Source organism: Diplotaxodon limnothrissa, linkage group LG5 (genome assembly GCF_057381915.1).
Source record: "Diplotaxodon limnothrissa isolate DT_005_m linkage group LG5, D_limnothrissa_male_GT1.1, whole genome shotgun sequence".
Classification (NCBI taxonomy): domain Eukaryota; kingdom Metazoa; phylum Chordata; class Actinopteri; order Cichliformes; family Cichlidae; genus Diplotaxodon; species Diplotaxodon limnothrissa.
This window is the reverse complement of record NC_140600.1, coordinates 16,374,307-16,387,260: the sequence shown is the minus strand read 5'-3', so window position 1 is coordinate 16,387,260 and position 12,954 is coordinate 16,374,307. Positions and strand designations below refer to the sequence as shown.

Here is a 12,954-nt window from a genome sequence, read left to right as displayed (position 1 = left end):
TTTAACAAATTCTCTGCTTTGGAAAATATGCATGGAAACTCGAAGGCCCTAAACTAATCGATCAATACTGACAAACAGTTTCATAAAAGCGAGGCTTCATTATTTAGTGAGAAACATAACAGATAAAAGCTCAGGGGTCGATTCCAAATGCTGGACTTGCATTTCGATCTTTTCACTGGAACTGTCAGTATGTCGTCTACAGATATGTTGATGTAAATAATGGGATGTCATCATTAGGGCCAAAATAAACTGATCACAGACAAAGCATACATTTTTTTGGAGTGACAAAATCAACAATCTGGCAACACTCTTAAAAAGAAGGAATGCACTGAGCTTTATATAAGGAAAACCCTTTAGAACATTTAGCCCATTGAAGAACACCTAGTTCCACAAGGCGTGTCATTGTCATTGTCATTGTCAAAAACCGAAACATTTCAACTTTTTTTCTCAAATTATTATTTTGACTTCAATCTTAAAATTGCTTAAAATAACATTTCGACTGTAATCTCAAAATGGCAACTTTTTTTCAAAATATTATTTCGACTTTAATCTTAAAATTTCGACCGTAATCTCAAAATTTTATTTCCTCTTTAGTCTTTATAATCTGTACTTCTCCTTGTAGATTGCGCGCTATCAGAAGAGGGCGCTAATGTAACCCACGAAATCCACCGAAGAAGACTTTTCCTACAGGAAGTCGCCTTTGTGAAATTCCGTTTGTTTTCTTTTGTTTGAGCGTGTTCACGCGGATGAACTCAGGCGTTGTGTAGATAATAATAGTCCAAAATGTCGAGCGTTAGACTCCAGGGCTTTCGGAGCTTTTTGACTGAACGCCTCACCGCCGTGGCCATGGAGGTGTTTGGTGAAGTTGAAAGTATCGTCGTGGAGTGCTGTGAGGAAAACAAGCGCCTGCGGGACATTCTGCACATGGTCCTCAACCCCGAGATAAAGTTACACAGGATAGGTTTGTTGCTTTTGGATCCTTGCGTTTCCAGTTGACTGACCTGTATTAGCTACACTTGAAGAGGAATTGTTAAATTAAAGCATTGCAAGCTTAATGCGACACCGTGTGTAAATACTGTAGGACGTGTGTGTGATGGGTGCGTAATTTAATGCTTTAGTTAGTTAGTTAGTTAAGACTAATACTAAAGGGCCCCCTCACGTTATAAAGCTGTTAATTAACTTTACCTCGATTGGCCTTTACCACTAAACTACTGCGGACATGTTTCATAGGTAGTAACCCATCAGTCTAACACATACAAAATGACCAGTACCAGGTAGGACCCCATTTAACCTTAACAGAACTGCTTTAATTCTTCATGGCACGGATTCAGTCAAGTGCTGGAGATATTGATCCACAAAAATACGATAGCATCACACAGGTGCTGTTGTTTGTCTGCTGCACATCCACGTTCCCCCTTCCACCGCATCTCAAAACTGCTCTGCTCGACTGAGATGTAGTGACTTAAAAGGCCGTTTGAGTGGAGTAAAGCAATTGTGATGTTCAAGAAACTAGTTTGAGATCATTTGTGTTTTAGTACTAAGATGTCTAAAACTGCGCCATGAAACCGTTACATCCCCACACGGTTACACCACAACCAGCAGCCTGAATCATTGATACAAAGTAGGAAGAGGAACAAATAAAATACTGAAAAAAGCCAAACAATAACATTTTTAAGTTATCTAAGTGACTTATATATCATGTTTAACCTGAGTAGCGAAAGATGGCGGTGGGTTTGAAAACGATTTGCCGGATGTCCGGTTTTCTCACCGGCTCTAGTGAGCCTTGAACCCCCCCTCCAGCTATCGAGCTGGTGGGGAACTGATGTCTCTGAAATGACTAGTTGACTAACCGTGGCAGCCCTAGTACAAAGCATGATTTGTATTTGGATGTTGGAACAGAAAAATAATTTTTTCCAGCCTTCTGTTGTCCACAGTTGGCTAGCCTCAGTTTCCTATTATTGACTGATTAGAGTTGCATCTAGTGTGGTCTTCTGCTGCTTTAGTCCAGCTGCTTCAGGGTTTGATGTCTTGTGCGCTTACAGACACTCTTCTGCATACCGACACTCTTGTGTTGAAGAGCTTTTGATCAGGTGTACCTAACTTAAGGTTAAGGGGCAAGTACCATGACTCAAACTAAAGCAAAACATATATGATTACTATGTAATGTATTCAGTAATGGTTTTTTTTTTCTATTTCCTATGACAGATGTTAATAACTACGCTGGAGAACAGCCCTCAGAGCCTAACACCGGGGTGGACCTTGAAATATCAGAGGGCCTCACTACGATAGCTAAAGCAGGGAAAATAGAATATGACTTAAGTTGGGATCAGCGACAAGTGCTGACTGAAGCTGACAACTTCATTACACCAGTCTGTGTTAAAGAAGAGCATATTGAGTGTGACATAAGTTTGGAGCAACATCTGGGGCTGGGTGAAGCCAACAACGATTTTACATCAGACTGTTTTGAAAACGGATCAAAAGAAGAGGAAGAAGAAGACATCACTGACACAAACCAGATTCATGTGGCAGGTACCAGACTTGAGGCTTCAGCTAATAGCTCAACTGATGAAGCAGCTGAAGATGGAGACTGTACCTCAGATGAGTCAGAAGCAGATTGCCAGATTGAAGAAGGGACAAGTGAGAGCCACATATTTAAAAAAGGCTCAGAAACTTCAAACACAAAAGTAAGTTTTGGCTTCTTAAATCTAAAATAACTTTGCTGAGAATCCAAAATGCTATTCCTAACTTCCCAAGGTCCCACACACACCTTTCAGTAAACGTGCACCAAAAGTAGACAATTGTCTAAATGTTTATTTTATTGGGGTTTATTTTTTCCTTTTATTTTCTGATGCTAAATAGCCAAGCCTGGAACTACAACCATTTCCCCCCTAAATCAGACACTCAATAAAATAAGTAAACAAAAACAGAAATCAATGATTACAACTTATTAGATTGACAACACATCAGCAACCTGAGAGTTCCTAGAGATCTGCAGGTCTTAATGCTCAATTCCAATTTTTTGATCAAATCCAATTTTTTTTCTTCTTGTTCACACTACATATAAAATGTGACAGCAAACGCGCTCTAGTGTGAACCCTCAAAGTGATCTGCATGTGCAAAAGAAGACGTCACACATAGAGCAGGGCGATATGGCCAAAAATATTTATCACGATATATATTTGAAAATTTGCGATAACGATATAACTGACGATATAATTGATGCGAGACAAAATACAACTCCACAACATTACTAGCGCAAAAAGACAACCTTCCATTTATTTTCACTTATACAAGAAGCTGGTTTTTATGTACATTAAAGCTTTATAAAAATGTAACAGTGCAAATGCAAATTCCTTGCTTTAACCAAAAGACATTTCCAGTAGAAATGGGCTGACACATCCTGAGCATAACCATGTATAATATCCACTGAAGTTAAAAAGAGGTGCTTTGCAACATTAAACTGCAGTGTGCAGTGCGTATTTTTCGGACCATAAGGTGCACGGGATTATAAGGCACATTAAGCGAAACAAAGCAGTCAGATAAATCAAACTTTATTAAACTCATTCTTCTTGCTTCCTCCACTTCTGTACCATTGATTCATTAATGTTGAATTCTCTGGCAGCTGCTGTATTCCCATGTTGCTGCAGTATATTAATGACTAACCTCGTATTGTGGATGGATTATCTCAGTTGTTCTCCTGACTGAAGTTTTGTCCGTTTACAGCATCCTGCCATGCGATTGCATTTGTCTCTAACTATCAGGAACTTTAAGGTTAACTTTTATAAGTGGAAAAGTGTTAGTGTTCGTCCTCCAGCTTCACTGTTTATGTTATGCTAACATAGCTGTGTCGCTAGCGATCAGGTAGCACATCATTATATACCAGCTAGCCCAACTTCAGTAACCCTACAAACGTCACTGCTGTTTAGTTTCCTGTCTTCATTTATGTTGGAAGTGATAGTGGAGCTGTACGTTAGAATTTTTCCAGAAATCTCTGTCAGAACATGCAATATCATGCTTAGGTAACTAGCGAAACTAGCGAGCTAACTTCCGCTAGCTTCCTGCTAACTTCGAACTCCGTTAAATGTAATAAATTTTGTTTTCATGGATGCCTGGAAGTTAAACTTCATAGTTTCACCTGGTAAAGAAGCAATGCTGATCGTTTTATTAAAGATGAAAGAACTTAGACAGTTTTTAACTCTCAGTGATGCTGCAGTGTTCGTTTGACCTGAAACATACAAAGTTTAGGACTCAGATTACTCCCAGATTTAAGAGCATCTTAGTCCAACAAATACCGTATTTTCACGACCATAAGGCGCACTTAAAAGTCTTAGATTTTCTTCAAAAAGTACGGCGCGCCCTGTAGCACAGTGCACCCTGTGTGTTGTAATGAGGACGTAGTAGAGAACACCATGAGAACGCTACAGGGTGAAGTGTGTGCGTTGACTTTATCGCACATACCTGTATAAAAGAACTGGTATGTGCGTTATGCAGGACATCGTTGTTTTAACAACCCTGAAAATGGCGAAGAGACACGCTTACGAAGCACAGTTTAAACTGAAGGCCATCAGCTATGCGGAGGAACATGGAAATCGAGCAGCGGCGCGAGAATTTAAGATTAACGAATCGATGGTTCGCAGATGGAGGAAGCTAGAAAACAAGCTCCGGCAGGTCAAGAAAACGCAGCTGAGTTTCCGCGGACATAAGGCGAGGTGGCCCGAGTTGGAGGAAAGACTCGAGCGGTGGATCATCGAGCAAAGAACGAGCGGGAGAAGCGTTTCGATGGTCACCATTCGGCTAAAAGCAGTTTCACTAGCTGAAGAGATGAACATTGAACTTTTCCAAGGAGGTCCGTCTTGGTGCTTTCGTTTTATGAAACGGTGCCATTTTTCCATCCGGACCAGGACTACGGTAGCGCAGCAACTTCCAGCGGATTATAAGGAAAAGCTGGCCATCTTCCGCTCCTACTGCAGCAAACACATCGGCGACAAAAACATCCAGCCCAGCCACATCACAAACATGGACGAGGTCCCGCTCACTTTTGACATCCCGGTGAGTCACACTGTGGAGAAGAAGGGGACCAGCACGGTAGCGATACGCACAACGGGGTATGAAAAGTCTTCTTTTACTGTTGTGCTTGGCTGCCATGCTAATGGACAGAAACTGCCGCCTATGGTGATTTTTAAGCGAAAGACTTTGCCTAAAGAGAAGTTTCCAGCAGGAATCATCATTAAGGCAAATGAAAAGGGCTGGATGGATGAGGAAATGATGAAAGAGTGGCTGAGGGAGGTGTATGAAAGGAGACCAGGTGGTTTTTTCCACGCATCACCATCGCTCTTAATCTGTGACTCTATGCGTGCCCATCTCACAGCCGATGTGAAAAAACTAGTGAAACAAATGAACTGTGAGCTTGCTGTCATTCCGGGAGGCCTGACAAAGGAACTCCAACCGCTGGACATCGGTGTGAACCGCCCGTTCAAAGTAAGGCTGCGAGCGGCCTGGGAGCGATGGATGACCGATGGAGACCACAGTTTCACCAAGAGTGGAAGGCAGCGCCGGGCGAGTTATGCCACAATTTGCCAATGGATTGTAGATGCTTGGGCTAACATGTCTGATGGCACTGTTGTTCGAGCTTTCGCAAAAGCCGGCATCATTTCCGAGGAGCCGCACGGCACGGAAAGTGACTCTGACAGTGAAGAAAGTGAACCTGGCATGTTTGATGGAGATTTAGCGCAGCTGTTCAATTCAGACACAGAGGATGAGGACTTCGATGGGTTTGATTGATGATAAAAATGTGAGTACCAAACTTTGTTTTGCTCCTGCTTTATTTTTAAATACGCACACTTGTATGCTTGTGTGTTGTTGATGATGACGATTACTGGTAATAGAAATGTGAGTAAGGTACCGAACTCAGGTTTGCTCCCGCTTTATTTTTTAAATACGCATACAGTACTTGTATGTGCCCTATAATCCAGTGCGCCTTATGTGTGTGTTAAATACAGTAATGGCACACATACAGTGGGGCAAAAAAGTATTTAGTCAGCCACCGATTGTGCAAGTTCCCCCACTTAAAATGATGACAGAGGTCAGTAATTTGCACCAGAGGTACACTTCAACTGTGAGAGACAGAATGTGAAAAAAAAATCCATGAATCCACATGGTAGGATTTGTAAAGAATTTATTTGTAAATTAGGGTGGAAAATAAGTATTTGGTCACCTCAAACAAGGAAAATCTCTGGCTCTCACAGACCTGTAACGTCTTCTGTAAGAAGCTTTTCTGTCCCCCACTCGTTACCTGTACGAATGGCACCTGTTTAAACTCATCATCTGTATAAAAGACACCTGTCCACAGCCTCAAACAGTCAGACTCCAAACTCCGCCATGGCCAAGACCAAAGAGCTTTCGAAGGACACCAGGAAAAGTATTGTAGACCTGAACCAGACTGGGAAGAGTGAATCTACAATAGGCAAGCAGCTTGGTGTGAAAAAATCAACTGTGGGAGCAATCATCAGAAAATGGAAGACATACAAGACCACTGATAATCTCCCTCGATCTGGGGCTCCACGCAAGATCTCATCCCGTGGGGTCAAAATGATCATGAGAACGGTGAGCAAAGATCCCAGAACCACACGGGGGGACCTGGTGAATGACCTGCAGAGAGCTGGGACCAAAGTAACAAAGGTCACCATCAGTAACACACTACAACGGCAGGGAATCAAATCCCGCAGTGCCAGACGTGTTCCGCTGCTGAAGCCAGTGCATGTCCAGGCCCGTCTGAAGTTTGCCAGAGAGCACATGGATGATACAGCAGAGGATTGGGAGAATGTCATGTGGTCAGATGAAACCAAAGTAGAACTTTTTGGTATAAACTCAACTCGTCGTGTTTGGAGGAAGAAGAATACTGAGTTGCATCCCAAGAACACCATACCTACTGTGAAGCATGGGGGTGGAAACATCATGCTATGGGGCTGTTTTTCTGCCAAGGGGACAGGACGACTGATCCGTGTTAAGGACAGAATGAATGGGGCCATGTATCGTGAGATTTTGAGCCAAAACCTCCTTCCATCAGTGAGAACTTTGAAGATGAAACGAGGCTGGGTCTTCCAACATGACAATGATCCAAAACACACCGCCCGGGCAACAAAGGAGTGGCTCCGTAAGAAGCATTTGAAAGTCCTGGAGTGGCCTAGCCAGTCTCCAGACCTCAGCCCCATAGAAAATCTGTGACGGGAGTTGAAAGTCCGTGTTGCTTGGCGACAGCCCCAAAACATCACTGCTCTCGAGAAGATCTGCATGGAGGAATGGGCCAAAATACCAGCTACTGTGTGTGCAAACCTGGTAAAGACCTATAGTAAACGTTTGACCTCTGTTATTGCCAACAAAGGTTATGTTACAAAGTATTGAGTTGTATTTTTGTTATTGACCAAATACTTATTTTCCACCCTGATTTACGAATAAATTCTTTACAAATCCTACCATGTGGATTCATGGATTTTTTTTTCACATTCTGTCTCTCACAGTTGAAGTGTACCTCTGGTGCAAATTACTGACCTCTGTCATCATTTTAGGTGGGGGAACTTGCACAATCGGTGGCTGACTAAATACTTTTTTGCCCCACTGTAACTGAGACTGCGCCTTTTAGTACAGTGCGTCTTATGGTCGTGAAAATACGGTACGACAATAACGACGGCCGCTTGCATGTTCTGCAAAAAAATGTGCTTTGTCGTATATCTGACGGACAAACACCAAACCAGTTCCACATCACTGAAGTTGCACCATTTTTACAAACCAATTCTGGTTCATCTGTTTCACTCAACAATCGGCCATGTGCGTATGAAAACAAAGGCACTGCGCATGCGCGTTTTACTCATATTCTATCGCGATATTTCATTTTCCTATCGTTGCCTAACATTATACCGGTATTACCGTGAACTGTATAATATGGCCCAGCCCTAGTCACACACAACGTGCTCTGTTTAGACCCAGAGCAAACAATATTGTTTGACCGATGGCCCTTAATATAAAGACTTGTTTCGCACTTTACGTTTCCCAATTTTTCTTTAAGTTATAAAGTTATTTTGTTATTTACATATAGCCTAATAACAACTACTACTACTACTACTACTATACTTATTGTTGTTTTAGAGAGGAGCGGTGCTTCAAAGGATAGTTGCAAATTTCTGTCAGAATCTGCAGATTATACAGTACAAATAAAATGTTCACGTTTCTCCAACGCTGTCTTCCCAACAGTTTCACTAACATCTACACTGGATGGCCAGGAAGTGTTCACAATGTCTTCTTGGGCGCTTCTCCGGCACTGATAATTGGCGTATCGGATTTGTGCTGTTCACACTGTCGTACCATGATCGGATATGGGTCGCATAGGGTCAGAAAAGTCGGATTTGATGTGCTTTCGCCTGTAGTGTGAACGTAGCCTTAGTCTTTCTCTTCCTAACTTGTGAATTTTCAGCCACTTTTCTGTGCAGATTACTTTACGTTCTGATGTTTTTAGGCTGTTTTGCTTACACAGCATTACTAAGGCAGATGAATTTAAGTGCCATCAAAAATGCTTAAGCTTGTGTTTCTTTGAGTAGCTGATGGTTGAGGGCTGCTGTCCAATGAGATTTTGTTACTATGTAGTGAAAGCCTCTCTGTGCTTTTGCTGTTACTGCTGCACAACCCCAAAGAAGAATATTGCCACTCCAATGTTTAGGGACTGCCAAGGCTTTCTTTCATCAAATGCTGCTCCTTTTATCTCGTAAACCTTTGACTCAACTTTATCTGTCCATGCCACTTGTTTACAGTATGACATGTTGCTTTGCATACCTCAGACATTGAGGTTTGCGAGAATGTGCCATGCAAGTTTTACCTTTAGACTCTGTTTGCGCATCAGCGCTTTACAGTGAAATGTTGCATTACTAGCTCCCTGTCAGCTAAACCTTTCAGCGGGTCTTTTGCTTTATGGAGGCTTTACTTTGCTCGTCTGCTCAGCATTTACATCGTCTGAAAGTTTTATTGGCCATCCACATTTTGTGCTGACTTCGTTTCCCTTAGCTGTCATTTCTTTAGTTCACTTAGGGTAAGAGACATCTCAAATTCACGGAAATAAAAAGTGTCAGTGAATTAGCTTTTGAAGAACTGGATTTTTTTTTAAATGTCTGCATTCTTAGTAGTCTTAATGGGTTTGACTTGGAAGTAGAGCGCTACTTATTAAATAATTGTTTCAAGTGCACATGCAGCTTAACACCACCATCCGGAATTTATTGATGCATGCTTATTCAAGATATGATGTAAAATTAAGCCTGAGTAATGCTCTGAAGTCCTTACAAACATCCTTACAGCTAGTTTGAATCAGTAGTGATACAATCACTGTTGTTCCCAAAACATTTGATGATTCAGCGATCAAATGGCCTGCATTTGTATAGCGCTTTACTCAGTCCCTAAGGACCCCAAAGCGCTTTACACTACATTCAGTCATTCACCCATTCACACACACATTCACAGACTGGTGATGGCAAGCTACATTGTAGCCACAGCTGCCCTGGGGCGCACTGACAGAGGCGAGGCTGCCGGACACTGGTGCCACCAGGCCCTCTGACCACCATGTTTGTTTGTTCGATTAAATCCCATTCCTGTTCAACTGTGAGAACCTTTTGTTTCCCATTTTAATAATTACTGCTGAATTAACTGCCATAAGTGATCTAGGATATTGACCGATGAATTGGCCGTAAGTTTCAAAAATGAGCAGCCTCTATTGATGAAATGCGGGCGAGTGCAGTCTGAGTTTCTGGTGCTTCAGAATTTTTATAAATAAAAATAGTACAAGTCTGATGGTTAGTAAAAATGTGTATGTAAGGAGTCTGGAGTCTTTTGTACTGCAAAACAGCATTTGGAATTACTTTGTCCAGATAAATGGTTAATCTATTCAATAACTTGATGATTCAATGACTTGATAACTTGATGCTGACTTTGCTTACAGCTATAAGTGGCACTCATTTTGAAGGTAAAGCAGCTCTCACACAAGTTTAGAGAAAAATGTGTCATCACACCAAAGTGAAGGGTTAGTTGGCCAATCCTTTTTCTCAATATACATGATTCCATAATGGTGTCATCTGCAAATATTTGCAGAAATTACTTTTTATGCTTTTAGATGCTTTTATTTGTCTTTTGTTTGTATTTTTTTAGCAATTAAAATTCTTTTCTCTTTCTTTCCTTGGGTGAAATTCTTTGGAAGAAGCTAGTGTGCCCCCTGCAGAAAACCATGCTAGAATTTCCAAGGTAAGAATGGCAAGAACCTCAATAATCACCCTCCCAGCTTGCTAAAAATAATAATAATAATAATGATAATAATTATGTGTCGTACAGGTTGACGCCCATGAAATTCACCAGTGTTGTCCCATCTGAATGCCAGTCGTTTATTGAAAGGCTCAAAGAAGCCTACAGGGACTTTCCTGATGACCAGAAGCCTTTGATAACCAAAATGGGCCTCACAACAGATGTGGAATGGGTGGACTGTGCTTCTGGTAAAGTTCCCAAAGGTTCCCTCCTATCCTACCAGTGCCCTGTGCCATCAAGTCAGGGTTATACGATAAACAGTGATGCTCCCTCTCGGCTGCCGCTTCCTCTATCTCACCATGAACTTGAATCAGTGTCTGCCATTCCTACACTTAGCGCCAAGGAGCAGGAACATGTAAATGCCATGCAGGTCACCTGGGAAGAAGCACACACTCTGGAGAAATCCACTCGTGGCTGTAGGGAGAACATAAAGAAACCGCAGAAGCTGCGCTTGACCAACCGTTTCAGAGAGATCTGCAAACTCAAATCGGGACAAAGCAATATCGAGCATCTGATATTTAAGATTCAGAAAGGATTTTCTCTGAGCAAAGCAGCACAGATAGAGGAGGAAATAAAAAATGAAGCTTTCCAGCAATATTGTCGGCAAATGTGCGTCAACTGGTACCCCTGTGGTTTTGTCGTTCATCCGAATGCTCCGTGGCTGGGGGCGAACCCTGATGGGTTGGTGTACGATTCCAATGAGACCAACAGTTTTGGACTGGTCCATGCTAAATGCGTCAAGTTTCGGAGCTTCATTGATTGCGCTTTCCTGATCTGTCGCAATGGAGTCTTACAGTTGAATAAGAATCACCCGTACTATTGGCACATCCAGGGAGAGATGATGGTTACGGGCACATCATGGTGTGATCTGTTGGTGTTGTCCAGAGAAGACATGCTGGTTCAGCGTATATACCGTGACAACGTCATTATCAAGATCATGAAGAAGAAATTGGACGAGTTCTTTTTCTATTACTTCTTGCCAGCAAATGTAAAGTTGTCATCGACATTATCAAATTAGTGTTGTATGCTGTTTTTCCCCTATGGGCCAGATTAACGGCCAACATAAGATGGGTTAGTGCAGTTTTTTTCTCCACTGCATTACTGAAGCATGCAACACTTTCTTTAATTTTTTTCACAATAAAAACATCCTGCTGGTTTAACTCTTGAGCAGAAGAGTTCTGAACCTTTCCAGGTTCAGTATACATGATCAATAGCTTAACTCCACTCAGGTTTTTGTCTAAAATCATTAATACACAGTAACTAAATAGGAGGCTATGGCTTCATGTGGAAAATGCATGTTAGCATGATGTTCTCTGAACATTTGTTTTAAAGTCATCTTTTCTGCTGGCATTATTGTAAATGTAACTTTCTCATTACTTTTTATTGGAGATTTATGTATTTTTTGAACTTCTTAATTTGTGTCATTTTAGTTTAGTTTCTTTAAAAAAATAAAATCTGCCAGACCTTACATGCAATTATTTGTCACTTTCCCCTCCTTATTACTGCATGATTCCACGCTGTAGTCCTGCGTACACTGTGATTATTTTATTGAACTAATCAGTTTACCAATAATTTGCACAGTTCTTTGATTACTTTTTGTATAGTGTTAAACAAAGAGTTGGACTGTTTTTGAAATAAAAAGGTTTAAAGAGAAAAAGATATTTCTGTGTTGGTTTAAAGTTCTTTTAACTATAGAGATTGAAAATGTGACGTCACTCAGGGGTAAGACCGCAAAGAATTCTGGGAACTCGTGGCAAGAGGTACTAGCGCACGCAGGCTTTCAATTGAAATCAGTTATACAGCGATAAAAAGAAACACAAAAAATGGCAAGAAGCTGTTGTATTATTAACTGCAATAGCCGGTCGCATGACAGCCACGGGAAGCCGACGGGTAAAGAGATCGGTTGTTATCGGATTACGTCGTTGAAGAGAAATTGTTCGAGCCATGTTTCCGAAGTAACAAAGAGGCGACTGGATTGCAGCCATTCAAAGACAAAATATAACGTCCCAGAACACTCCAGCTCACAGGTTAGTCTGCTCCAAGCATTTCCACAAAGGTCAGTCTGCTGTTGTAGTTAATGAGTCATTTTTCTTAACATAATTGGTGATATAGGTTACATGCAAGTCTGGCGCTGAACAGAAATTGTCGCTCCTTTGTTTATTGTGCATAAATAGTGAATTGTCCTGACACAATATTGCGTTTCGCTTCTGTTATTACCATGGTACACTGACAAAAACATATACTTTTATTCACAGGATAAAACAGTTGTTTTGTATCACTAATTGCCCAGTGCGATTACAGCATACAATATTATTGTCACTGCTACATTTCTGTGATGGGTACCAGAAATTATTTCTACTACTAATTAATTACCATTGAGCTCAAAGGTCCTATTAATAAACGGTTAACGAATGTGTATTTATGAAGACTATTTGTGAGACTGGTAAACTTACCTTTGTTCGTACGATGGTCTTTACTTTCTACACGGTGCATTTCAAGGTCCTGTACCCGTCCGTCGGTAAACTGTACCTGGGCTTGTTGCAGTGACCTGAAGTTACTAAACTTCACGAGTGTATGCACTCACTCCAAGAACCGTATAATTATAAATATGAGCGTGGTGAA

At 41.3% G+C, this 12,954-nt stretch overlaps 1 protein-coding gene across 1 annotated transcript; it reads left to right on the top strand.

The window, feature by feature from the left end:
• Nucleotides 1-739: 739 nt before the first annotated feature.
• Nucleotides 740-11,416, top strand: LOC146631860 (uncharacterized). The gene is made up of 4 exons (XM_085353949.1): nt 740-961; nt 2,206-2,684; nt 10,232-10,275; nt 10,363-11,416. The coding sequence occupies exons 1-4, from the start codon at nt 784-786 to the stop codon at nt 11,348-11,350; spliced, it is 1,689 nt and encodes a 562-aa protein (XP_085210075.1). The 5' UTR covers nt 740-783; the 3' UTR covers nt 11,351-11,416.
• The last annotated feature ends 1,538 nt before the right edge of the window (nt 11,417-12,954 follow it).